Source organism: Salmo trutta, chromosome 20, assembly GCF_901001165.1.
Source record: "Salmo trutta chromosome 20, fSalTru1.1, whole genome shotgun sequence".
NCBI lineage: Eukaryota > Metazoa > Chordata > Actinopteri > Salmoniformes > Salmonidae > Salmo > Salmo trutta.
In genome coordinates this window covers 26248104-26274940 of record NC_042976.1, presented here as the reverse complement: position 1 = coordinate 26274940, position 26837 = coordinate 26248104, and the positions used below count along the sequence as shown (strand labels likewise).

Sequence of the window (26837 nt, the reverse complement as noted above, 5' to 3'; positions counted from 1 at the left end):
TTCAGCTTTGAACCTGTTTTGTGAGAACTGTATCATCTGGTGATACCTGCCTTTTGTGTTTTACTCTGCTGTCTGTCTTTTTCACAACACTCACACTAATTCACACCTTTGGCCTCCTTCAAACACACAGGTTTTTAAGTTTTCCTCTGGGGTTAGGTATACAGCGCCTGCGCTGAGGCACCTGCTCGATTTGTTATGGTATCAGCTGGGGATGGTTTTCTGCCTGGAGGCCTCTTCAAACCTCACTGCCTGGCAGGCTGAGGAGAATGCATGGGGATTTGTTTTGTCATCCCATTATTGCAAGCTAACTTTCGTTAAGTTTGAGAAGGATGACTGCAGGGCATCTGCCCTCGATCCACAGAAGTGTTTTCATCAGAATGAAGAATGCGGTTCCTGACAGAGGAATGTCATCAGGCACCATTGCAGACGAGGACCAGACATGAAGCTTGCATATGCATCTTCTCCGAAGCCAAAATATACTGAACAAAAATATAAACGTAACATGCAACAATTTAAAATATTTTACTGAGTTAGTTCACATAAGGAAATCAGTCAATTTAAATAAATTAAATAGGCCCTAATCTGTGGATTTCACATGACTGGGAATACAGAAATGCATCTGTTGGTCACATATACCTTAATAAAATGTAGGGGCGTGGATCAGAAAACCAGTCACTATCTCCTTTGCATAGAGTTGATCAGGCTGTTGATTGTGGCTTCTGGAATATTGTCCCACTCTTCAGTTGCTGGACATGAGGTGATGGCGGCAGATGAATGGCACAGCAATGGGCTTCAGGATCTCATCACAGTGTCTCTGTGCATTCAAATTGCCATCGGTAAAATGCAATTGTGTTTGTTCTCCATAGCTTTTGCCTGCCCATACCATAACCCCACCGCCACCGGGGCACTGTTCACAACGTTGACATCAGCAAACCGCTTGCCCATACGACGCCATACACGTGGTCTGCGGTTGTGAGGCTGTTTGGACGTACTGACAAATTCACTGGTAACAGCTCTGGTGGACGTTCATGCAGTCAGCATGCCAATTGTACGCTCCCTCAAAACGTGAGAGATTGGCATTGTGTTGTGACAAAACTGCACATTTTAGAGTGGCCTTTTATTGTCCACAGCACAAGGTGCACCTATGTAATGATCATGCCGTTTAATTGGCTTCTTGATATGCCACATCTGTCAGGTGGATGGATTATCTTGGCAAAAAAGAAATGCTCACTAACAGGGATGTAAACAAATTTGTGCACACAATTTGAGAAAAGTAAGCTTTTTGTGCATATGGAACGTTTCTGGGATCTTTTATTTCATGAAACATGGGATTAACACTTACATGTTGCGTTTAATATTTTTGTTCAGTGTAGTTTGAAGGTTATTATAGGGCAATTCTGCCAATTTTCAAACTCATCTCCAGCACCATACCAGAGTCTACATATGTGAAAATGGCACGTTTCTATGATCTTTGGTTAAAAAGATAAGAAGAAAGGTCTCAGAAAAACTGCTTTTCAAAATCTGCAACGAGTCCAGAGGGAAGGTATCTTCTTTCTCCACACGTCACTCCGAATCTCGTAGTGTTTGAAATCACTGTTTTTAAAATGTCATCGGGTAGAACTTTTTCACTTTTTTTTTCTACAAAATGTAGATATGTGCTGTTTTCACATATGTAGACACTGGTATTGTTCTGGATATGAAAATTTGCTTGAAAAGTGGTGGAATTGGCCTTAAAGACATGAAGGCAATTTGCCCGTCATTCCAGATTTAAATCCGTTGACAAGACAACATGTAGCCTAGTTTCCATCTTGTACAGTTTATTGGAATTCTTATGTTGCTGAACATGAATCAGAATTTAATAATCTATTAAGGGACAAACAAGCCCCAGATACTTGATTGACTGTTTCCAGAGGCATCGTTGTGGTAATGTTAACACCAACAATGATGAGTGTTGTTGGTGGAGAGAAGTCATTGTTTATGTTGATTCTGAGTGACAGGAGGTCAACCTTGATCGCTCTGCTCCTGGCTTGGTTAGTATAGCTATTGACTAAGGTTCCTCTCGCTGCAGGACTGTCGCAGGGTGACGTTTATTGGGATGAATCTTGTCCTAGAGGCAGAGCTGAGGGATTTACACTAGATGGGCCAGTTGCAATGTCAAAATTAGCTAAATCTGTACAAAAAAATTGCTTTTTGGTCTCTATAGGATATTTCGGGATTTTGGCAATAGGCCCTGTATCTAATTCCCCAGAGTTAGATGAACTTCTGGATACCATTTTTATGACTTTGTCCAGTATGAAGGAAGTTAGAAGTAGTTTCACGAACCAATGCTAACTAGCTTTAGCACAATGACTGGAAGTTTAAGGGCCTCATTGCCAAAATCACAAAGTATCCCTTTAATTTATGGTTAGGCATAAGGTCAGCCGTGTGGTTAAGGTTAGGGTTAGGTTTCAAATCAGATTGTATGACTGTTTCTGTGCCAGCTAGTGACTACCCTCCAGTACATGAGTCATCCCAATAAATGCCTGTGACTCTGTGTCAAATCTATGTGGAAATACATAGGCTTATTGATTACAATAGAGAAGTAGGCACAACTATACCAAGTGTCTCTACATTGAAGATGTATTTCGACTTCACCTTGGCTAGTAGTCGTGGAAGTACTCTCTCACCCTGTGTTTATTGACTAGAATTCCAAGTATCACACTTGCAGTATTCCAAATCCAACATTTCTTATGCAGATAGTCTAAAAAATAAATACTCTTAAAAGCGCTTCCCAGTAATGTGTTCGAATGGAACCATCACAGACACTTTTTAAGTAGACCTCAGACGTAAATCCCAATTGTGTGACTTTATCAAATATCAATCATGTATTATGGTATTTGTTCAATTTAGCAACTCCCCCGCGTTCTTTCCTTATCACATCCTAACACATTTATATTCGTTTCTGATTTGACTACTTCTTCTGACTGATGGGACATGCCTGACTCAGTCAAAGTGTAGGGTTGCTCAGTCTAATTCCTCTAATTCCTATAATTGTACATGTCCCATTAGGAGCATAAACAGTGTTTTATCAGTTCTCGTTAGTAACCATATCTCTGAGCAGTACAACTCTGTGATAAGAAAAGGATATTTATTTATGCACTTTGGAGTAGGGATTTAGAATGATAGAATCGTTGTGCTTTGAAAAATTCCTAAGAGCAGGGAAACCAGTCTTGGAAGGCCAGGAGGGGAATCGAAGCATGCACAGACAGTTCAGTCTCATTGATTATAGCTATATTGAGCCATGACAAAGGAGCTGAGATCAATACTCTGTAATATCAGCAGCGTCCCCATCTACAGTAGTAGCACTGGGTTTTACGTCTGTCCAACCTCTAAAGGTGGGAATTGAATTGACATTAAGTGGTTTTGTTAGTTAGTTTGTATAGACTTGGGGGGGCTGTTTTGCTGTTCCAGACAGGATAATGGGTTAACATTGGTTTGAGTTGGATGACAATGATAATAGCTTTGTTGTGGTCATCTATAAGGCTGGTTTAATCACTGGAATAACATAAAACAGTTTTCATTTGTCAAAATATTCATCTCCCAGCCTTTTAAAGAGGAGAAAGACAAAATATATTCTGTGACAAAATGATCCACCAGTTTTCAAACTCAATCAATCCCCACTTTCCCCACACACTGGCCTTTCCATTTCTGTGCAGTTGCTATGGAAACCCTGTAATTTCTTTTTTTCTCCCTCCCAGACCGTCTAGAAGCCTAATGAACGATTGGAAGTCGTATTTCCTCTCTGAGACAATTAAGATGCTATCTATTTTTACTCTTTATTCTGAAAATAATTGTATTTTTTATAAGCTGTCACTGACTGGCTATTTCAATAAGACTGCATCCTTGCCTTTTAGATCAATAATGAACAGTGACGTAAAGTGTCACCTACAGTAAATGGGAGGTATTATTTGTAGACTATTAACATTATGAATCAGTTTAGAATCCTGATGTGAAACACTGTCAACCACAGTTGTATGCATTATTTTTGCTTGGATAGAATCAATCATCTCCAATAGCACACTTTGTGTTGGATGTGGCTCAATGTTGATCTCTCGCATTCATTTCCAGCATGGTAATAAGGTCCAGTGAATTGACTAGTGGGAAAGGTAAGTCCAATATACAGTAGAGCAATGTTATCTTTTCTGTCTAATTAAGATGATTCACATGGTCATTTGGTGTCAGGGAGCACAACATGATTCTCTCTGGGCAGCAGTGATTTCCATGGTTCTCACATTAAACAACTTCGGAGACAATTGCACTGAGTGGAGACCGTTTAGGAGGTGCTACCACTTAGCCCCAGGTGTATGTCTAATAGAATGTTTTTGCCGTGGCAGTGAAGCCACCCTGGCATTTTCTATTCAGGTGGTGTCCACACAGGTAAACGCTACCTGCTGTGATGTCTCGCCAACACACCGTGAGGTCCATTATCCTACATTAGCGGAAGCCCGCTGTCGCCCCAGGTCTGTGTCACACGGTGCGACCTGGATAGAGAGAGAGCCCAGCCAGGCTTCAGCAGTCACCCTGAGTCATTGGCCAGGTAAGAAGAAAGGACAGTTGTTGTTTTTTCTCCTCTAACTTTGTCTGTGCTGTCTGTTTTACTAGATTTTTCTTGGTTGGTCTCTAATCGTTATTTATGGGTAATGATTCCCTGTTACCATCCCACTAGAAATATTGAACTCTAGTCTGCATCATACTTCTTCTTCTAAAATGTGATCAGCTAGTTCCATACGGTACACATCATGTGAAGTTCTGACAGTCTGTTTGAAGATGGGACAACACACTACCATGATGAGGGAGAGGGCATATGTGGTGCACACTCAACTTTATTGATGTACAGTTTCTTAAACAACCTTTTTCAGAAACAGCATTAGTTTCCCCTAGGACTTCTTTCAGCAGCGGTGGCAGAGTAGGGGGGGGGGGTCTTCCTGCGGTGCGCGGGGATGAGATCTTCTGGGGAATACATCTATACATCTACATTGCGCCGCTGCTAAATGCATATGGGGAAACACTGAGCATTCAACAAAATACTTTCCTTGTAGTATGTCAGGAGTGCAAGGACCAATAGCTGCTCTATACCATTGTGTTATGAGGATATCCTTCATAGTGGCAATACTGTATAGTATACAATGTTAACTGTAATACGTACTGCCCAAAGAGGGAATGCATTCAGCAATCCTCAGAGGAATCTTAAGAAGATGAATAGAAATCTCAGTTTTTATAAACATATCATCTGCCTTCATTACAATAAACGTTTCATTACAATTAAATCTACAAAAACGTACACCCCAACTCAAAATATTTATCTGTGATACAAACAAATTAATTGGCAAAAAGGGAATATTGAGTAGTGGGATATTGTCTGTGGGTCAGTAGTTTGTCATGTACCCTGTGTGGCATATATATTTATGAATAAACAAGAAGAAAATGAAATGCAAAAGATGGAGTTTGAAAATAGCGATGATAAGTTGAATAATGAATTAGATAAGATAACATGTATGTAATGATGATGACTTGATATAGAGTTGAAGTCGGAAGTTTACATACACCTTAACCAAATACATTTAAACTCAGTTTTTCACAATTCCTGACATTTAATCCTAGTAAAAATGCACTGTCTTAGGTCAGTTAGAATCACCACTTTATTTTAAGAATGTGAAATGTCAGAATAGTAGAGAGAATGATTTATTTCAGCTTTTATTTCTTTCATCACATTCCCAGTGGGTCAGAAGTTTACATACACTCAATTAGTATTTGGTAGCATTGCCTTTAAATTGTCTAACTTGGGTCAAATGTTTTGGGTAGCCTTCCACAAGCTTCCCACAATAAGTTGGGTGAATTTTGGCACATTCCTCCTGACAGAGCTGGTGTAACTGAGTCAGGTTTGTAGGCCTCCTTGCTCGCACATGCTTTTTCAGTTCTGCCCACAAATGTTCTATAGGTTGAGGTCAGGGCTTTGTGATGGCCACTCCAATACCTTGACCCTGTTGTCCTTAAGCCATTTTCCACAACTTTGGAAGTATGCTTGGGGTCATTGTCCATTTCGAAGACCCATTTGTGACCAAGCTTTCACTTCCTGACTGATGTCTTGAGATGTTGCTTCAATATATCCACATAATTTTCCTGCCTCATGATGCCATCTATTTTGTGAAGTGCACCAGTCCCTCCTGCAGCAAAGCACCCCCACAACATGATGCTGCCACCCCCGTGCTTCACGGTTGGGATGGTGTTCTTCGCCTTGCAAGCGTCCCCCCTTTTTCCTCCTAACAATATGATGGTTATTATGGCCAAACAGTTCTATGTTTGTTTCATCAGACCAGAGGACATTTCTCCAAAAAGTACGATCTTTGTCCCCATGAGCAGTTGCAAACAGTAGTCTGGCTTTTTTATGTCGGTTTTGGAGCAGTGGCTTCTTCCTTGCTGAGCGACCTTTCAGGTTATGTCTACTTGTTTTACTGTGGATATAGATACTTTTGTACCTGTTTCCTCCAGCATTTTCACAAGGTCCTTTGCTATTGTTCTGGGATTGATTTGCACTTTTCGCACCAAAGTACGTTCATCTCTAGGAGACAGCACGCATCTCCTTCCTGAGCAGTATGATGACTGCGGTGGTCCCATGGTGTTTATACTTGCATACTATTGTTTGTACAGAAGAACGTGGTACCTTCAGGCATTTGGAAATTGCTCCCAAGGATGAACCAGACTTGTTTTGGTCTACAATTTCTTTTCTGAGGTCTTGGCTGATTTCTTTAGGTTTTTCCATGATGTCAAGCAAAGAGGCACTGAGTTTGAAGGTAGGCCTTGAAATACATCCACAGGTACACCTCCAATTGACTCAAATTATGTCAATTAGCCTATCAGAAGCTTCTAAATCATTTTCTGGAATTTTCCAAGCTGTTTAAAGGTACAGTCGACTTAGTGTATGTAAACTTCTGACCCACTGAAATTGTGATACAGTGAATTATAAGTGAAATAATCTGTCTGTAAACAATTGTTGGAAAAATTACTTGTGTCATGCACAAAGTAGATGTCCTAACCGACTTGCCAAAACTATAGTTTGTTAACAAGAAATTTGTGGAGTGGTTGAAAAAACGAGTTTTAATGACTCCAACCTAAGTGTAACATTTACATTTACGTAATTTAGCAGACGCTCTTATCCAGAGCGACTTACAAATTGGTGCATTCACCTTATGATATCCAGTGGAACAACCACTTTACAATAGTACATCTATATATTTTATTTTTTGGGGGGGGGGGGGTTAAACTTCCGACTTCAACTGTATGTTGAAGGGGAGTGGAAAATACAAACCACCTTTAGGCAAAATTTTACTGAGTTTAAAATAAATAAGTGCATTCATTTCTGACAGACAGCTGAGCGAGAAGAGACGTTGCTTTGTGAAAGATAGGGAAGCCTACCATTTATCTCCAAATCCATGATATCTAAGGCTTTGGGTAGCTTATAAAAATGCAGTATCTAACTGTCAATCTGGATTTAATCTCTTCACACGTAGGCCTTATAAAACGTGAGTGTGTGTGTTTGGTTTTACTATCCTTGAGGGGACCAGAACTCCTCACAAGGATAGTAAAACAAGGAAAATTCAATCAAGTGGGGACATTTTGCCGGTCCCCACAAGGAAAAAGCCTTTTTTAGTCTTAGTCTTGGGGTTAGGGTTAAGGTCAGAGTTAGGTTTAGGGTTAAGGGTTAAAGAAAAAGGATTTTGAATGGGAATCAATTGTTTGGTCCCCACAAGGATAGTGAAACGTGTGTGTGTATACATTGTGCTCTTTGCCTAATAAATAGAACTGCTGCTTGTAGAAACAGTGAGGAACTGCAGTACAATTGTATAAAACTGCTCTAAATCAACCTTCATATGAAAACCACACAAAAGTCTAACCCTAAAGCCCAGACTACTGCACATACAAATGCATGGAATGTTGCTCCATTGCAAGGTTGCACAAATGCAAAGGCAGTATTGTCTCATAAAATTTGGTCCACCTTTTTACATCATTGCTCTGTGCCTTGAGTAAAAGCCCAGTAGAATCTCCAGGATGCATTAACACATAGGAATATATCTGTGCCTCACCAATTGTTCACTTGTTCATCTAAAACATGTGCATTGGTCTATTTGATTTTGCTTGAACACCTATCAATTATCCCTGAAAGAACACCACCACCCCCAGCATCACTGTGCCTCTCCTCCATGTACAGTCCCACAACATAAAGTAGTCTCACTGTGCTGACCAATCATTTCTCATTCAGTAAGATTAGAGTGAGAGAAAGATGAGAGTTCCATAGGTAAATCCTGCCGGCAGAGTGACTACCCTGACTGCATGCCAATGTCCTCATGCCTGATGACCTTGTATGTTATCCAATAGAAGATGTTGAAGAGGAGGAAGGCCATAGGGAAGGCTGCTCGGGACACAGTGTCAATCCTCTTGGCCCTGTCCACAAACCTCTTCCTTATCACCTCTTTCTCTTTAGGGGTTGGTGGTGCTGGGCTGGAGTTTGGGACAGCATTTTTAACAGCCGCCCCATCCTTCAGACACTGAGTCATGCCGTAACCAGAGAAATTGAAGCGGCCATCCCTCATGTCATCATCCTGGTGAAACAAAACAAAGGCAGAACCATGGTGAGTATGCTTCTGTTCAATGGAGAGAAAGAGTTTCAGACACACTCCCATGTGCACACACACTATGACATTGTGGTGTATGGCCAGTAGCCATGTTCTTGCGTCCTTTTCTTGGCCCGTGACTCAGGTGTTGTACCCTTTACCTGAGGATGCCTCCAGGCGACATCTACAGCTGCTTCATTAACACTGGGGACACAGCTGAATGTCTCCCAGATACACCCTCCCTCCCTCCCTCCCTCTGCTGCAGCAGCAACAACAAGCTAACACACTTAGATAACCTTAGATAACCTGACACACTTCAGTCAACAAGTCTCTGACTGCCCTAAATGTTCATTCAGCCCAGTTTCAACATGTCACACTTCCTTTTGAAAGACACCATTCATATGTTCAGCTATGAGGCCCTGGGATTTGGTGTAGCAGTTACTGGCACCGCCTGCCTTTGGTGCATGTAAGCCTGTGTAAGCGAGGGATTGATCGAATCCTGGTCCCATATTGCATTTTCAACACACATTTTCTCAATCTTTCCTGTCTCTCCCCATCTCTTCAATAGCAATTAAAAAATACTAGAGTGGAACTCCCACTCTTTAAAAATGGTTAATGAGTCTGGGCTTTGCAGTGACTGTTCTAAAGGCAATCCCACTGGGCACAGACGTCAATTGAATGTCTATTCCACTTTGGTTCAATGTAATTTCATTGAAATGGAGTACAAACAACATTGATTTAAGCAGTATGTGTCCAGTGGGATGCTCCTCAAGACTAGACTGTTTACCTTGTGAGTCCGCCTCTGTCTTCGCCTCAAGCGAAGTAAATCCTTCTGTTGCCTGGAAACAAAGTTAACCCCAGCATATTCCAGTAGGGCAGCGAATACAAACAGGAGACACACGGCCATCCAGATATCAATGGCCTTCACATAGGACACCTGTGACAAGAAACAAGCAAACAATAGTTTACTGGGACGGCATAATCCTTCTATGTCCTGGCGTCATGATGCATCGTTCAATTAACATTTCAATGGGATTATTATCTTCCCTCATTGTGCTTTGTTGATGTAAATTCTAAATCACTATAATTAGAGGGGTGGTATTTGCTAACAAGTGCTTTAAACTTTCAATGCTGAAATTGATATGAGTGATTTCAGCGATAGCACTGGAAGGAAATAATTGCTGCTTCAATTACCAAGGTAACATAAAGGAAACAGTAGCAGTTAGACTGAAGCCTTCATCTCCCAGCCAGATGTGAGATGGAGGCTAGAATCTGAAGGATGACCTCTTATTCATCCTACAATGACCTCGTCTGTCTCTCAAAATGACAGGACATTTGCATGGAGAGAAAACAACTCAACATTGTTGAGTGCTCTTTAGGCATATTGAGCTATTGTTGCTCTGAGTTGGGCCTCTCAAAGTCCTCTGTTAATATTTATCAGCGTTTCTTTCATGCGGGCCTCTTTGACGTGGCCGAGCCCTCCGTGGTCGAGCCCTTCGTGGTCATGTGCGGTCCAATATGTAGGAAAATGATTGATCTTCAAGAGATGACTCACACTGGAGGCCTCTTGCTAGCGTAAGTGTTAATAGCAATTTAGTGTTTGACAGTGTACTGTCGCTGTGTATACACTACTGTTTAATTTAGTCATGTCCCCACCTAAATCACTATTCTAACAAGTTAAATACATTTCTTAAATATATTGTGATAATGTAATGTTTAAAGGTCTTCACTGTTTTGCAACTTATTGATTTTAAAAATGAAAAACTTCACAAATGCATTGATATTCGCTTGATATAAATCAATTGATTGCTTATCTATTGCCCTAGGCCACTTGAATCAGAACCCAATACTCAAAATTCAGGGAAGCATAGAGACTTCAACCTTAGGCATATTTACATTTCATGAGCAGTATCTGATTATGTACGACTTCGAAAATGAGTAGGCAATGGAAGATTGATTGATCTGAACATGGCCCAGTATCCCTTTCTCCTCCATCAGATTGTCCACTCACCCTGCTTGGGTTAACAGGATTACCTTAGGAAGGGAGGCTCTGGAGCCAGAGCTCTGGGTTGTCATGGTGAGAACAGTGGTGATGCCCAGCGCTACCCTGGCGGGCGCGGCGTCCATGTTGATCCAGAAGGAGACCCAGGAGAGGATGACAATGAGGAGGCTGGGGATGTACATCTGGATCAGGTAGTAACCCATCTGTCTCTCCAAGTGGAACTTCACCTCAATGCAGGTGAATTTACCTGGAGAACAAAACACACTGACACCTCAGATCAGGGACGGTGTGGTGAGAGGTGTGGTGTGTGTGCGTGAGAATGTCTTTGTGTGTGGTGTGTGTGTGTACAGTATGTGTGTGTGTGTGGTTCTCTGACCGGTGTTGTAGCTTTTGGTACAGTATCCCAGCTCCTTCTCATCTCTCATGATGAACTGGGGGAGGGTGAGCCCTGCGGCCACCTGCACAGGATTTTTGTCCTTGCTCTCCCACTCAAAGATCAAATCATTCATGGTGTAGCCAACTGAGGAATGAATGAACACAGCAAAGATGTTTGAGATGTTATTGCATTTTTACAAACCATATTGCATGTGCTTTACCATGTGGGATGTAAGGAGCAGTCACTTACAGCTCTCCAGTTGCATGGTACAGATCTGCATGTCCATGGGAAAGTTCTTCAGATCCATTGGACAAGATAGAATGAGAGTCAACCTTTGAAGAAGAGACATGTAAAGGTAAGGAGTCAACTGTGCAGGCATTCTTTGTGAATGTACAAATAAATGATATAAATTATGTAGATACTGGCTTATTGCATTATCGTGTCCTATACCTCACTCAATAGATGCATGTAATGTAAAAGTAAAAATCTTATATGGAACCTAATGTTTACTGTTTCAAGATTTAAATAAAAGCTCCCTACAATGTATGCCTACTGTGTACAGTATGTGATAAACATATGCTCCTCTCCTGCAGTCAATGCTCTTTCTCCTTCCCCTCTGAGAGCCTCCTCCTCCCACACAGCATGTGGGATTCCCTTCAGCAGGTTCTTATCACACTTTCATTACTGGACAGTTATTGCGTCTGAGATGTATTGTCGTCTGCAGTCTGCTCTCTCTCTCATCTCTTCTCTCATGAATGGAGCGAGCGGCTAACCACCTTTCATCTGTTCTCTCAGAACCCCCTGCCTCCCGCCACACCTGGGCTCCCTCGCCTGAATCAGCTCTCCAAATGGACAAAATTGAGCTGCATTATTCCGCTGCCTTGAGGTTTAAATCTGAGGCTGAGTTGTGTGACTGAAGTGATATTGAAATGAAATGAAATTTAATGTAATGTAAGTGTAGTAGTGATTTTTGTAGGAGGAGGCTATTGTATGAAGGTTACCCATGTCTCATCTACTACGAGTGGGCTGCATCTACTGCGAAGTGATTCCATCTTACTGATTCCATGCAACGCTAGGGATGAAGCAAATGCCCAATGGAAATGAATAGCCTACATGAGCGGCTTTTTTTCCATACTCCGTCCCTGAACGTATTCTAAACATCTTTGGAGAAAAATTCGCTGTAGCCTTTGGCTACTCTAGTAGTTTGTGTTTCTATGGAGACTCTTAGTGGAGACCATATTGCAGCCAATTTCTCCAGGTAAAGGAATGCTTTATTGAGATGAATCCCATGAAACCAGAGAGGTAGTCTTTGATGTTTCTTACAAAAGTAATTACATGTGCGTTAAGGGCTTTGAAGTAGACTAACATTAAAGGGAATCTTTGACTGTCTGCTGAAATCTCACTGGATTTGAATATTTTCTTTGTTTGGATGTTTCCAACAGGAAATGTTTTGCGTGACCTTGTTCTACATCTCTCCAGCCTATTTCACTTATTTCCCCCAATCAATAGAGTTGAGTCCACCATTCAATGCATGCCCCACATCTGACCTGATACTGTACAGGACGGTACCATCTTTGAAGACCCTCAGGAGCTTGTTGTCTGTGGTGACATCATGGAAGTTGGCGCCTTTCTCATTGGCAAAGAACAGGTCAGGTTTCCAGATAGAATCCAACATGGACGGATCCAGGTCCAGAGAAGAGTCTGGGTATTTGCTGTACGCCAGCCGAGGGTCTCTCCACTTCTGTCGCAGGAAGATGTTCACTCTGTAATCCTTGAGGAAATAGTGAAATCAGCTTTAGAATTGCTTTATTTTGACATATAAACTACTTTTGTCTATCTCCATTAAATATACAGTACTCTACTTTTGATGACTAGAATATGTTGTGTCATAGTCAGTGAATACAATGACTGGTCACTTACTCATGAAAACATTATTTTGCTGTGGACTTTTACATATTTAGAATGATAGCGCTACTAATACAAAACAACATTATCCTCTTAATATGTAGGCCAAATGCCTGCCTCAGGTTTTTGGTTCCATCATAGTGACATGCAGTATTACATTTGGCACTAAGGCGCTAATATTGCACCAATGATACTAATATTAATATCAATGGTAATAGAATACTGACACTGTGGGACTACCACAACCTTAACTAGAGAAATTTCTCAATTTAATTTTTTACATAGAATTATAATATGATAAATAATAGCATGAATGAATGGATGCAATACATGGATTTCAATGCATATATGTATGTTTGTAAATCACCACGCAATACCATCATCTAAAATCCAAATGACATTTTAAGAGTAGATACAAATTTGTTGAAAAGAGCCATCAAAGAATTGCAGCCATCAGTCTAACTTAGTTACTTGCTCCATATGATCAGTTTCCTCTGTTATTGCTGAAGTGCCATAATAGGAGATAGATGATGTTTGGGTGACCCAGAAAGTACATTAAAGTTTGAAGATGCATTTAGTATTGAATCAGGCAGGTTTTAAGAAGCTAAATTGATTGCAGATGAACAGACCGTATCAGATGAGATGCCTTTTCTCTCCCTTTCAGAACAGACCTATTTGGTAGGCAGTAGTGTATTTGCGGTCAACAGTCTATTGGCAGTCCCAGATGTGTATGCTTATGTGTGACAAGTTATTGAACAACTGTGGGCAACTGTTTGAACCCCAGCTCAGCTGGCAAAGACTGTCATTGCGATATAACTATTGAATGGGATCTCAATGCGTATTCCAGGTTTGCTATTGTTTACCCCTTGGGCAGTTGGATGTCTTCAAATATTACACCCGATCAATCTGCTTAAATCTCACACCTACAGCTATTGGCTGCAATTAAAGTGAATTATGTGCTTGCATTCACTGTGTCAATTATTAAAACGGAACTAATTTAACACATGCACAAGGGAGTGTCATGGGAATAGCAATCGAATATTGCCTTGAGTATAGTGTGCTATACTTGCCCCCTGGAGCTGCCAGTAGACTAAGGGGATGGGACAAAGTGAATCATCGCACTTGAAGAAGCAAACGTTGAAAACATCCATAAACTAAAAGGAAAATTAGCTCATGAACAGTAAAGAAATGATTTGGATTGGATGATTTAAATCTTAAACTCCAGAGGAGAAAAATAGCCAGGCTGTAGACAACATGACCAAGCACAACACTCCAACTCACCATTGTAGTTTCTGCTATAGAACCAAAGCTGTTGATAAATATGTTGCAGGTAACATTAACTGGGGGACCTGCAGGTTGGAGGACAGATAGCACATTGACATGTTTGACAGGGAAGAGGTAAAGCAAGAAGACGTTCGGGACACTTACCATGCTGGTCTCTGTGACCGAGCCCAAAGCTGTTGATAAAAATATTGCATGTTTACAGGGGACCTGTGAAATGGAGTGAGAATGAGGTGACAAGAAAAAGTCAATACGTTTTTTAGCCCTTAATTATCATGTGCAATCTGCACGGGGTGCTTTAGCAAATAGAGGTGAGGAAGGTTGAGGGAGATAGTGGTGCAATATCTGTTGGACGTAACTTGAGTGTAATAAATGTATCACCAAAATATGGGCTGTATGTATTTCTGTCAACATAAGAAAGGCATGTTGTTCTCCTAAGCATGCCATGCAAGTCATAAAGCCACAGATAGTCGTTGACTAATCTCATTACCAAGTGTTTGTCTTCAAAAGCAGGCTTGATACAGTAATAAGACCAGGTTAAAAATGGTGGGATCATTATTCAACAAACAGTGGTATCATTCAGAAATACTGACTTAATTCAAAAGTATGGTGCCTGGTAAGTGGGGCTAGTCATTGACTAAATCAATAAGGATGACAAGGAATGTTTTACTGGATGGGGTTAAAGGACAGACAAAAACACATGCTGAAAGACAAACTGAGAGACACGTTGACACACATATACACACACACACACATATACACACACACACGGGCATTAAACAGTGGCACATGCAAACAGAACAGTTCATTTAGTGTCACAAGCATTATGCTAATATCTTTGAGGACTGGTGGCAGAATGACTGGTAAATACAGCTCCCGTGTGGCTCAGTTGGTAGAGCATGGTGTTTGCAACACCAGGGTTGTGGGTTTGATTCCCACGGGGGACCAGTACGAGAAAAAAAAAATGTATGAAATGTATGCATTCACTACTGTAAGTCGCTCTGGATAAGAGCGTCTGCTAAATGACGTAAATGTAAATGTACATTAACAATGGGAAAAAAATTGTAGGAAATAGTAAACCCTATGTCATCTCAAAGCCCTTCACTGACATGACTTCTCCAAGCAGCCTTTCTGACATGAGTTCTCCAAGCAGCCTCAGACAGCAATGACCCTTTAAAGCAGCGCCAAATCTTGGTCTCTGTGTTAAGATGTGAGCACAGTGCCCTTCCCCTGTGTATTCCTCATCAATATTCAATGTGACATGGTGGTATTAATATTTGCCTCTGTTTGTAGTCGGGCAACTACATTTAACGTCAGTAACAGAACATTTTTACGGAATAATTCTGCACAACAACCTCGGCAAGGAAATGTAGGTCAGGCTCCAGCAGCACTGTGGGGAATAGTTGTGACACAGTATGGTTTGTAAGTGATAAACTAGCATCATCTATGTATATCCCTGTATACTGTACATGGATGTGCAAATGTACTGTAAGTGTGCGTGCGTGCGTGCGCATGTGTTGGTGTGGTATTACACCCCATTAGACTGGAATTCTCTATCTGCCAGAGACTCTGTCCATCATTTTATCAGACAAGGTAAGATCATGTTTTTCACTCCAGACTTTTTTTCACCTCTGCTCCAGCATTCTCCCATGTCCATATACTGACTAAAATTGTTTCTGCTTTTCAGAACAGACAAGTCTTCCCCTGATCTTAAGTCAATTTCTGAGGTTTTGTCTACACTTGTTTTCCATTCTCCCAGACGGAGTGGATAGATCTGGGCCAATGTTTCTGGGTTGAGGCTAAGTCTTGCTGACCAATCTCAGACTGGGTTTCCTGTGCTACTCTCCTCACAGTGGCCTTCTCTTCAGCATTGTTCCACCACTAGTCTCCCAGCCCTCCTGACCCAGCCTGCCTGCCTCCCTGTCTGGGGTGTGCCCCTGTCTGCCGTTGACGTTTATTGTCATGAATCTTGCACTGGAGGAAGAACTGAGCATTTTCCACTATATGAGCCAGCTGCAAAGTCAAAATTGGCTATATTGTAAAAATAATGAAAACAAAAAATGTAAGGTTAGGCATTAGGCTTAGCAGTGTGGTTAAGGTTAGGTTTAAATGAATTGTATGACTTTGTGGCTGTGCTAGCTAGTTGACCACTCTGCAGAGCTGCCTCCAGGGCAAGATTCATGACAATAAATGCCAACCTGCTCCCTGAGCCCCACCAATAAGTTCCCTTCCCTCTCCTTACTCAGCTCCATCACAGTGACAGATGCTGTGTCTCTCCCCCTCACCACAACACAACAATAGAGGAACTCAACAGCCCACAGTCTAGCCAGAGGGAACCCATCCCTCATCTGTGGCTGTCACTGTGGCACCACCGTTGGTTTGGGGCCCACATCTATAACTTTAAGCTCATTATTGTTTTTCTAGTGTTGAATACTGATGGTAAATATAGCTGTTGCACACTATAAATGACAATTGAGGAAATAGCTATAGTTATTGGGTGTTGTGATGGTGGGCTGAGATACAAAACGATATCCAGCCTACTGCTTGGTTCTGGTGTGAGCCCTTCATGTTCGATAGCTCAATCCCATAAGTCCTACAGGGATGAGGATGTCACTGTCTACCGGTGTGATTGATAGCCATTCTTCTTTAAATATTTAAGGGGTGGGTTTCATCAATAGACAAGTACATCATTCATGTTCAAAATATGCCCTATTGACTGTTGAGGGTGTGTACAGTTGAGAATGTATACACCTACATCATTATATGTAAGGGATGTCAATACTAGTAAATTAAATATAGCCATATAGCTGGATACACTGATAATCCCAGATGCATTTTATGCAAAGGTTTTGTAATCCACACTAAACAAGTCATAAGAAAGTGAAATAAAAACCAACCTTTGAAGTTCGGTCTTATTCGTGCATCATAACCCGATGTTCTACCCATCAATGAGTCCAGAAAGTCTGAGGGAGACAAGTTAGTAGTAGATCCTGATCTGGACTCATGCTCCTTGGCATCCACCACCCTGTGACAAACAAATGAAAAACACCTACTTAGTCCAAAGTGTGGTGAAAACACTTATATTTAAACACAACCAAATATGATCCTGGCCTGAATAGGTATGGAGAGAAACACAAATGCGATTCAAATTATTCTATGATTACGAAGAATTACAATAGTGTGGAACACCTTGGCAGACAAGGTGTGCATTAAGCCTCTTGTCACTGTAATGGAGAATTGGCATCGTGACTCTCCTCATTGTATACATATAGGCTATGCACATTTTTAAATAAATCACTCCGGCATAGGCTACTATAATTTCACAACGTTTTGACAACGCCCACAGAGTTAAAGGCAGTGATTAGCTTGGCTACACATCCTAAGCTATATTTTCAGTCCAATGACTGAACATTAAAGCTGAATGATTTCTACCTTCCATTAGTAACATTGGAACTTTGAGGTCCATGAGGAAATAATGTGTTCATTTTAGGTAGGTTCAAATTCAATTTCCTAAACTTTGTTTTAATGGCAACGCACGTTGCCTTTTCAAACAATTAACATTACAGTTGAATAGACTACATATACATACATCCAAGAAAGTATCTAATTTTATTTGTTTATGTTAAATGGCCAATAACGTAGCCATTCACCTACCTGCTGTTGTTGGTCTCCATTAAACATGCAAATAAAGCAGTCAAGACTTTGATAAAGGGGCGATTCATTCCTCTTGATTTTTTATTTCTTCACTTCTTTATTTCTTCCATATGTGAATGCTGGTCAAACACACAATCCAAGAAGCAGTATAGCTTTATTTCTGACCAAAGCGCAGTTGGGTGTTCTCGTGGCACACAGAGAATACGCAGGTGGCATTCCAGTCCGTAGGATCATAGTTTAGTTTGATGAAACACTGGTTCCCAGAATCATAAATTCGGAGTCATTGCCACCAAAAAATAACCTGTAAAAAAAACGTCGTCAGGTGATACAATTCACCGAGCCGTCAATGAGGCGTTCTCACTTGCATTCAAAAACTCACTGAAAACAGATGTATGTTCTCAAAAACATATAGCGGTGTTGAAGCATAATCTTTCCTTGCGTTGAAGACTGTCCACTGCTGGAATGGAGACAAGTGGACGCCTCTTCAGATTCAGCACTTGGATAGCTCCCGTTACCTTTGCGCGCAAGCGCACCATTAAGAACTGGAGGACGCGAGTGGATTTTCAATATGTCAAATAAATGAGGAATACAACATTTTAAAAATAAATTCAAACTAGCGTTGTTAATGATCCAAATTCCTGTGTTTCGAGTAAAATTCCCCTGAAAGCTGTCCATAAAAAGGTATGGATATGGACGTGCTCAGGTCAGGAGGGACTGTACACAGATGTTGTGTGCCAGAACATCTTGTTGTCAGACAATAGTTTTCTAGAATGTTTCATCACCTGACACTGGCTGGCTGGCTGCAACCTGGTCTCAGAGCACTTCATATTATTCTGTAAGTAAATCTGAGACACTCCATTTAGTTTGATATATTACGTTTCATGTGGTATGTATTAATATGTGGATGTCCATCACCCATTTCGTATGATATTATATGAATTACAATTCGTATTATAAGGTAAGAATTTGCAAAAAGTACTATATGTTACGAATTGTAGCTAGCTGGCTAACGTTAGTAAGCAGTTGCTTATCAACAGATAGTTTGTTGATAGTATAACCATCTGTAGATCACCTATACGGGACTATCTGAATAAAGTGTGACCCAAATTACTAATGTTTTCCAATGGAGACACACATACGGCAATTATCACCTAGAAAAGAGAGAAAAACACCATCCTCTGTGAGCAGTAACAGGTACACTAACAACGTTTAGGTTGGTGCTGAAAAACCAGCACCAACCAGAGTCTAAATGGATTGCACTATAAACCAGGCAATGTAAAATCCTCAATTCCACATAGAGCAGCAAGCAACAGCGGCCAATCTCACTTGTATCTGGGCAGTTTTATGAAAGAGAGGCTTGTCCTGCATTGTGCCTTATTTTAATGGCAATGGGAAGTCCTGGGAGAGTGAAAGAGACAGCTCTAGTCGGGGGATTAGGGTGTTTTATTATTGTTAAACCCACAGATGGATACATCTCTCTTTCCTTTTGGTGACGTGCAGAATGGGATCTCAATTCCTTAATTATCTGACGGTTATCTGATCCACCTGCCCAAAGGTCCTTACTGATGGGATCTAATGACCACTTGGAGTGGGGACTGGAGGTTGGAACATGGTCAAGCCAATTGTAGCTGTCTTTGGACTCGGAGTGACTACGGACGGGGTCAGTGTGTCTTCATCCTCTATACATTGTCTCATTACTTATTCATCATACATCCTGTCTGGGTTTATTTAATGAGATATGAGAAGAGTTTCTGGTTGATCGGTGAAACCTTCTCTAAGATAACGTTTGCCAAGATGAGGGTTTCTCAATAGGGATGTTAAGAGATTTTTCTGGGATCTGAGGCAAGATCTGTTTTGGTGTGTGTGTTGTGTACAAAAGTCTTCCCATTCACGGAAAACAGGATGGAAACTATTGCAGCTCATTACAATAGGCCAAGGCTACTTTAATAAAGATTGGGAAACAAGATTTTTTTTTTTGCCCTAGCACTACATAGCTGATTCAAATGACCAACTCATCATCAAACTTTGATTGTTTGAATCAGTTGTGTAGTGCTAAGGCAAACAACTAAACGTGCACCCAGGGGGGCCCCAGGACCAACTTTGGGAAACCCTGACCTAGATGATTCAATATTGGTCTGATGATTCAAAACATACTACATTTTTTCCTCTACATTTTCTCATTTAAAATATAACTTTTTAATGGCTGTGACTGGAAGGTTGATGTATTGTATACTCTGTAGTGCAAATAAAACTGATTCATCCATTGAAAGTCTGTTAACCTTTTGGTGTCGTTGGGGAATAGAGCATGTCAATTCGCAGGCGCTCTAATGAAAAAGAAACAACACACCTCAAACCAGAGCGAGTCATACATCCTGTACCATGAGATCAAATGTGACACTTGCAATTTGGTTCATAGAATTAAACAGGGGAGGAGAGGAGGAGGAGGAAGATGGAGTGGATTATTTCCTCCTGGGCCTCAGACAGTCTCTCACAGCAGAACAGCACAGCAGAGGAGCTTGAAGCTGAGCCAGTCAGTAACAGAGTGCCAGACTGAGGAGTAATATTGCCCCCAAGCATGTCACAGCATTCAGCCATGTGTTGTACCAAGAAGTAATCTCACACAGCCTATGGATGGCTTGACATGAATGAGAGAGAGAGACGTTTTCACACTGTTGTTGTTATTGTTGTTGTGTCTCCCTGTGTGCTCTCCAGCCTTCCCAAGTGGAATGAACATCATTCATGCCTTTCGACCATGATGATAAGGCACTTGCAGCCTCCTAAATGGCTTACGCAGTTTGAATTCAGGACAGGTCCATGCTCTTATTTAAATACTTAAGAAATGAGCAACGCTAAATATCTAAATCGGATTTGATATGTCAATCTCACTCGTTTGTGTGTGTGTGTGTGACTGTGTGTGTGACTGTGTGTGTGAGTGTGAGTGTGTGTGTGTGTGTGTGTGTGTGTGTGACTGTGAGTGAGTGAGTGTGTGTGTGTGTGTGTGTGTGTGTGTGTGTGTGTGTGTGTGTGTGTGTGTGTGTGTGTGTGTGTGTGTGTGTGTGAGTGTGAGTGAGTGAGTGCGTCTCTCTGTCAGTCAGTCAGTTATCCCCTTATCCCCTGGCTCCCTCTGGGTGGCCAACCTTTCAGCATTTACAGTGATGTGCCTCTGAAATCTGTTTCCAGGGCAACCGGGGCACCAAATACATTCCCAGAGGCATCTTGCTGGTGTGCCTTTTGTTTATACTATTCATATCTGAGAGACAATTTATCCACTCCTACTTACAATATATGAATATGCTAACTGAAAAAGACGGTGAATGACAAAGGGAAAATGTATTCAGTGACAAACGATTTTCGAAAAGATTAATTGAATAACCTCACATTGTCCTTATTAATACATGCTGTTTTATCCAACCTGGACTCAGGAGTAGATGTAACATAGTAAAAGTAAATCTGTCCCCCTCTATTTAGTGTGATATGAAAAGTTTCATATGGTATGATATATTACGAATTCCAATTTCTTGTGGCTAACATTAGGTAGGTAGCTGACGTTATCTAGGTGGCTAATGTTATCTAGTGTTAGGGTAAGGGTTAAGTTTAGGGTTAGGATAATGGTTAGGGTTAGGGTTAGTGAAGATGTTGTTGACAGTTATTGAACATCTACAAACCATCTACTTGGGACAAGCCAAATAAAGTGTTACCGTCATTTGATATAATTGAAGATATTTCTTCACAAGGAAATTACTCTGTGTACTCTAAATATAGCATTTTATCAAATTGATTGCAATATTAAATACGTTATCCATCATTTGTTAATCGCACTGTCTTAATCAAATTCAGTCTGGTTTGCATAGTTGAGTAAAAGGAGAGAGAACATCCAGGATCTGAATAATGAATAAGTGAATGTGTTATCTCCATCACTGTTCTCCAGTGCCACGGTATGGTATGCCCAGGTTGATGAGCTATTATGAGGGAACAGGCAGTCAATGCGGGGCATGTCCACTTGATGGCTGTGGCTTTAAATCGACATGACATTATCTTCAGAAGAACATACTTGAGGCAGTCGCTTGCTGAAAGCCTCTACTTTCTCCCCAGTTCCAACGACCCTCTCCAATAATCAGAGAGAGAGAGAGAGAGACAGAGAGAGGGAGATAGAGAGAAGACAGACTGAGGGAGAGAGATAGAAATGGAAAGCAGAGAGAGAAAGAGGGAAGTAGAGAGACAGAAAGAGAAATAGAAAGAACGAGAGAGAGATTAGGTGGAGAAGAGAGACAGAGAGAGACAGAGAGAAGAGAGAGATAAAGCTGGGCTACGGAGCTCACCTGGAAACAACAAGCAGGCTTGAGCCTCCCTGATGCTCATGTTCAGTGGAGCAGAGCATCAAGTGTTGGGGAGTATCCATTGCACCATCGATCCCTTGTATTTTTATCCCACTTAATGACTTTCTCCCTGTATCATTCATCCCGTGAATTTAAACAAAGAGAAGAGGTGAGGTGGATTGTTATTTGTGGTTATACAGTAGCTACACTGTGTTGAGGTTTACTAACTGGAAAGAGGAAACACACAAATATTTATTAATTAGAGGACTCATGAGGAGAGGGGATGGTAATGAATTCTACATAGAGACAACATCCCTCAATAATATCCCTGATCTTTTTTCATAGTAAAATAACGTGAAGCTATTTAGCAGAATCTTACCATATCCACTGAAGATGACAAACACAATATGACAAGACAGGGGCCCTGGTTAGTGTGGAGATATGGAGCTTCCATGGGCTTTCTAATATATAACAATAATATACAAGCCATTTAACAGACACTTTTATCCAAAGCGATGTAAGGTTCTATCAGAATATCAAATGTGTATGCGTACACACAGCGGTGTTCTAGAATATTGGACCGTTGGCTTTCATACTTTTGCAATTTCTCAGTGCAGCTCAAAGAATTTCTCCAACTGTCAACACTTTTAAATGAATAGAGGACTTGTACCAGAGACACATTGGTTGGGAATTGTGGGGACGTGCGCGTCCGGACTGTGCGTCCGGATGGTGGTCTCAGAGCTGCATAGCTGTGTCACAATGGGTCGCCGGACTATTGCGTCTCAGCATCTGTGGACTATGATTCACACTTTACAGTCATGCATGCATTCATTTTACGTACGGGTAGTCCCAAGAATCTAACCCACTCTCCTGGCATTGCAAGTGCCATACTCTACCAACTGAGCAACAGAGGACCGCTTTCTGAGCGAGCAGACAGTCTGTGGTGTGCATGATGGATCCAGGTTGAGTGACCCCCCCAGGGCCTATAGGAGGATGCTGATCTCAGGTGAGGAGTGGGGGACTGGTGAAGAGCCCACCTGTCAATCACAGCCCTCTCTCCCCATCAGCGGGACCAACCTGGCAGTCACTCAGCCTTCCTTTCTACATCACTGAGCACTAAAACCCCACTGATCCCCAGTCTAGACCCTCAGTGGGCTCCACGCTCCATACTCACTCTGGTCAGTCACAACAAAACCCTCCCCTGTCTGTTTATCTATCTGTGTGATTACAGTGTCTCTGCAGCAAATACTTACTGAGCTGGGTTCCCATGCCCTTAGGGGATATATGGAATAAGACTGAGCACAAAAATACAAGGTAAACAATGTTATTGGGATTCATGTGGTAGAAGGAGCACGCACATTGAATTGAGTGTATTTCCTGCTTGTTCTCCAAAAGTAATTTGGGGTTACATGTTGGTACAGAGTCCATTGCATGGGTTAGCTTACCTGCTTGCATCATTGCCTCTCCTGTCTAAGGTTTAGGTTGGAATCTCTAGATGCAGTCACCCAAACCCAAAAGGCAAACACTTCTCTGGTCCAATGTCTCCATTTCTCTGGTCCAACGTCTCCATTTCTCTGGTCCAACGTCTCCATTTCTCTGGTCCAACGTCTCCATTTCTCTGGTCCAACGTCTCCATTTCTCTGGTCCAACGTCTCCATTTCTCTGGTCCAACGTCTCCATTTCTCTGGTCCAACGTCTCCATTTCTCTGGTCCAACGTCTCCATTTCTCTGGTCCAACGTCTCCATTTCTCTGGTCCAACGTCTGCATTTCTCTGGTCCAATGTCTGCATTTCTCTGGTCCAACGTCTGCTTGACGCTGACACTGGCTCACAATTAATCTATTTCTGGCTGGCAGGCTTTTCTCACTGAGCAATGTCACTGGAGCTGTACATGACTGTCAGAAGGATGAAGGGGGAGATTGAAGATTGAGCACAATTCCAATTGCTTAACTTGTTTACATCAGCTCTCCCCTCAGTGGAGCTTAGCAGTATGTTAAAGGCCCAATTACCAACAAGACGGAGACCGACAAAAGAAAGATCACTTATTTTCAGGTTCTTAAATTATACTTTATTTGAGTCTCATCTCAAATATTCAGCGGCTTGTGTAGGATTTTACTGTAGGTTGAGATTCCAACCCAGTTTGACTCATATTCCATATGTCCGGTTGGATATTCCCTTTGGTAAGGAATGTTGACTGATACAACTGCTTGTTACATCCGCCGAGGTCTGTCAGAGGAAGCTGGGAAATTCCTCCCTTGGTAGTTGCTGTCACTCTATTTCAGCAGTCCTCAAACCTCTGCTTGGGGACCCCAGAAGGTTCACAATTTTGTTGTAGCCCTGAACTAACTCACCTGATTAATCTAGTCAAGGGCTTGATGATTAGTTGACAGTTTGAACCAGGTGTGCTAGCTGTGGAATAGTTCAAATACATGGAACGTCGGTCGGGGTTACTTAAGGAGAGGTTTCAGAACGCCTGCTATATTTTATAGCGGAGCCGGGGGCTACGAAAAGTATGTGTGTGCAAGAAGCCTATCTATGGGCTCTAAAGGGCTGTAAACACATAATACAGCACATGATGTGCTTGCACCAAACACTGTTTCATAAAAGTGATTAACGTGCATTCTGTCAAATGGAAGGCTATGCTTAAGATGACTGACTGTCAGACACTGAATATGCTCCCATACATAGAGTAGGGTTTAAGTAAGGGTTGCGGCTATATTGTAACGCCCTGGCCATAGAGAGGTTTTTTTTGTTCTTTATTTTGGTTAGGCCAGGGTGTTACATTGGGTGGGCGTTCTATGTTCTTTTTCTATGTTTTTGGATTTCTTTGTTTTGGGCCATGTGTGGCTCCCAATCAGGCACAGCTGAAGTTCGTTGTTGTTGATTGGGAGTCACACATAAGGAGCATGTGTTTTCTTTGGGTTTTGTGGGGGATTATTTCTGTTTAGTGTTTTGCACCTGACAGGACTGTTTGGCTGTCGGTTTTCTTGTTTGTTTTGTATAGTGTTCTTACGTAATTAAAAATACAAAGATGAACACTAACTCCGCTGCGTATTGGTCCACTCTCTCTCACCACAGTCGTTACATATATGCGCTGTTAAGAAACTGAACATATGCGTCAAATCTATTTGTACCTGTACTGTACATTGATATTATGCTGTATGTCACTAACGCTATATTACACAATATCATCAGCGTTCATGGTTGTATTCTATTCATGTATATTAAACTCATTGCAGTAACAGGGCTAACACTGCTTTCATTATTCAGTGTCTGGAGTCCTCACTTGTCATGTTTTCCTGCCCACATGTCATGTTTGTCATGGTGAGAACAGTCAAACAATGACTCATCCATTTCCTGCTATATTAATCTAACAAACTGCATTTAATTGATAAAACTCTGTGTGAGAATGCATGATAAATAGACCAGATATGTTACGCAGACTAGGCTGAGGATTCTCTACATATTTTACTCATTACTTTCTCATTAATTGAACCCCTTCATGATCAGTATCTTTATTTTGATTCTACTGCAAAAATAATCCTGAGGAAATGTAACTAAATTTAAACAAATTTTAAAAGCACCTCCACAAATTACTGGAGCTACATTGGAAAATGATCACTGTATATACTAAAGTATGTGGTCACCCCTTTAAATTACTGGATTCGGCTATTTCAGCCACACCCGTTACTGACTGGTGTATAAAATCGAGGACACAGCCATGCAATCTCCATAGACGAACATTGGCAGTAGAATGGCCTCACTGAAGAGCTCAGTGACTTTCAACGTGGCACTGTCGTAGGATGCCACCTTTCCAACAAGGCAGTTTGTTAAATGTATGCCCTGTTAGCGATGCCCCGGTCAACTGTAAGTGCTGTTGTTGTGAAGTGGAAACGTCTAGGAGCAACAAAGACTCAGCCGCAAAGTGGTAGGCCACAAAAGCTTACAAAACGGGACGCCAAGTGCTGAAGTGCGTAGCATGTAAAAATCGTCTGTCCTCGGTTGCAATACTCACTACCAAGTTCCAAACTGCCTCTGGAAGCAACGTCAGCACAGAAACTGTTCGTCGGGAGCTTCATGAAATGGGTTTCCATGGCCAAGCAGCCACACACAAGTCTAAGACCACCATGTGCAATGCCAAGCGTCGGCTGGAGTGGTGTAAAGCTCGCCACCATTGGATTCTGGAGCAGTGGAAACATGTTCTCTGGAGTGATGAATCACACTTCACCAACTGGCAGTCCGACGGACGAATCTGGGTTTGGCAGATGCTAGGGGAACGCTACCTGCCCGAATGCATAGTGCCAACTGTAAAGTTTGGTGAAGGAGTAATTATGGTCTGGGGCTGTTTTTCAAGGTCCGGCTAGGCCCCTTTGTTCTAGTGATGGGAAATCTTGATGCTACAACATACAATGACATTCTCAACGATTCTGTGCATCCAACTTTGAGGTAACAGTTTGGGAAATGGCCCTTTCCTGTTTCAGCATGACAATGCCCCCATGCACAAAAGCGAGGTCCATACAGAATTGGTTTGTCGAGATCGATGTGGAAGAACTTGACTGGCCTGCACAGAGCCCTGACCTCAACCCCATGGAACACCTTTGGGATGAATTGAAACACTGACTGCGAGCCAGGCCTAATTGCCCAACATCAGTGCTC

General features: G+C 41.7%; 1 protein-coding gene across 1 annotated transcript; it reads right to left on the bottom strand.

The window, feature by feature from the left end:
• Window positions 1–7777: 7777 nt before the first annotated feature.
• LOC115155783 (glycine receptor subunit alpha-2-like) lies at window positions 7778–18528 on the bottom strand. The gene is made up of 9 exons (XM_029702731.1): window positions 17867–18528; window positions 17110–17237; window positions 14213–14280; window positions 12574–12797; window positions 11276–11358; window positions 11027–11170; window positions 10683–10897; window positions 9436–9585; window positions 7778–8636 (listed from the first exon to the last, which is right to left on the bottom strand). The coding sequence occupies exons 1-9, from the start codon at window positions 17932–17934 to the stop codon at window positions 8355–8357; spliced, it is 1362 nt and encodes a 453-aa protein (XP_029558591.1). The 5' UTR covers window positions 17935–18528; the 3' UTR covers window positions 7778–8354.
• Window positions 18529–26837: the final 8309 nt, after the last annotated feature.

Bases quoted from the DNA above. Each gene is read 5' to 3' on its own strand.
- LOC115155783 (XM_029702731.1), bottom strand. From the start codon at position 17,934: ATGAATCGCCCCTTTATCAAAGTCTTGACTGCTTTATTTGCATGTTTA. The intron at 17,238-17,866 runs GTAGGTGAATGG...TGTTTGTCACAG, and splicing joins ATGGAGACCAACAACAGCAG to GGTGGTGGATGCCAAGGAGC. The intron at 12,798-14,212 runs GTGAGTTGGAGT...TATTTCCTCAAG, and splicing joins CTATAGCAGAAACTACAATG to GATTACAGAGTGAACATCTT.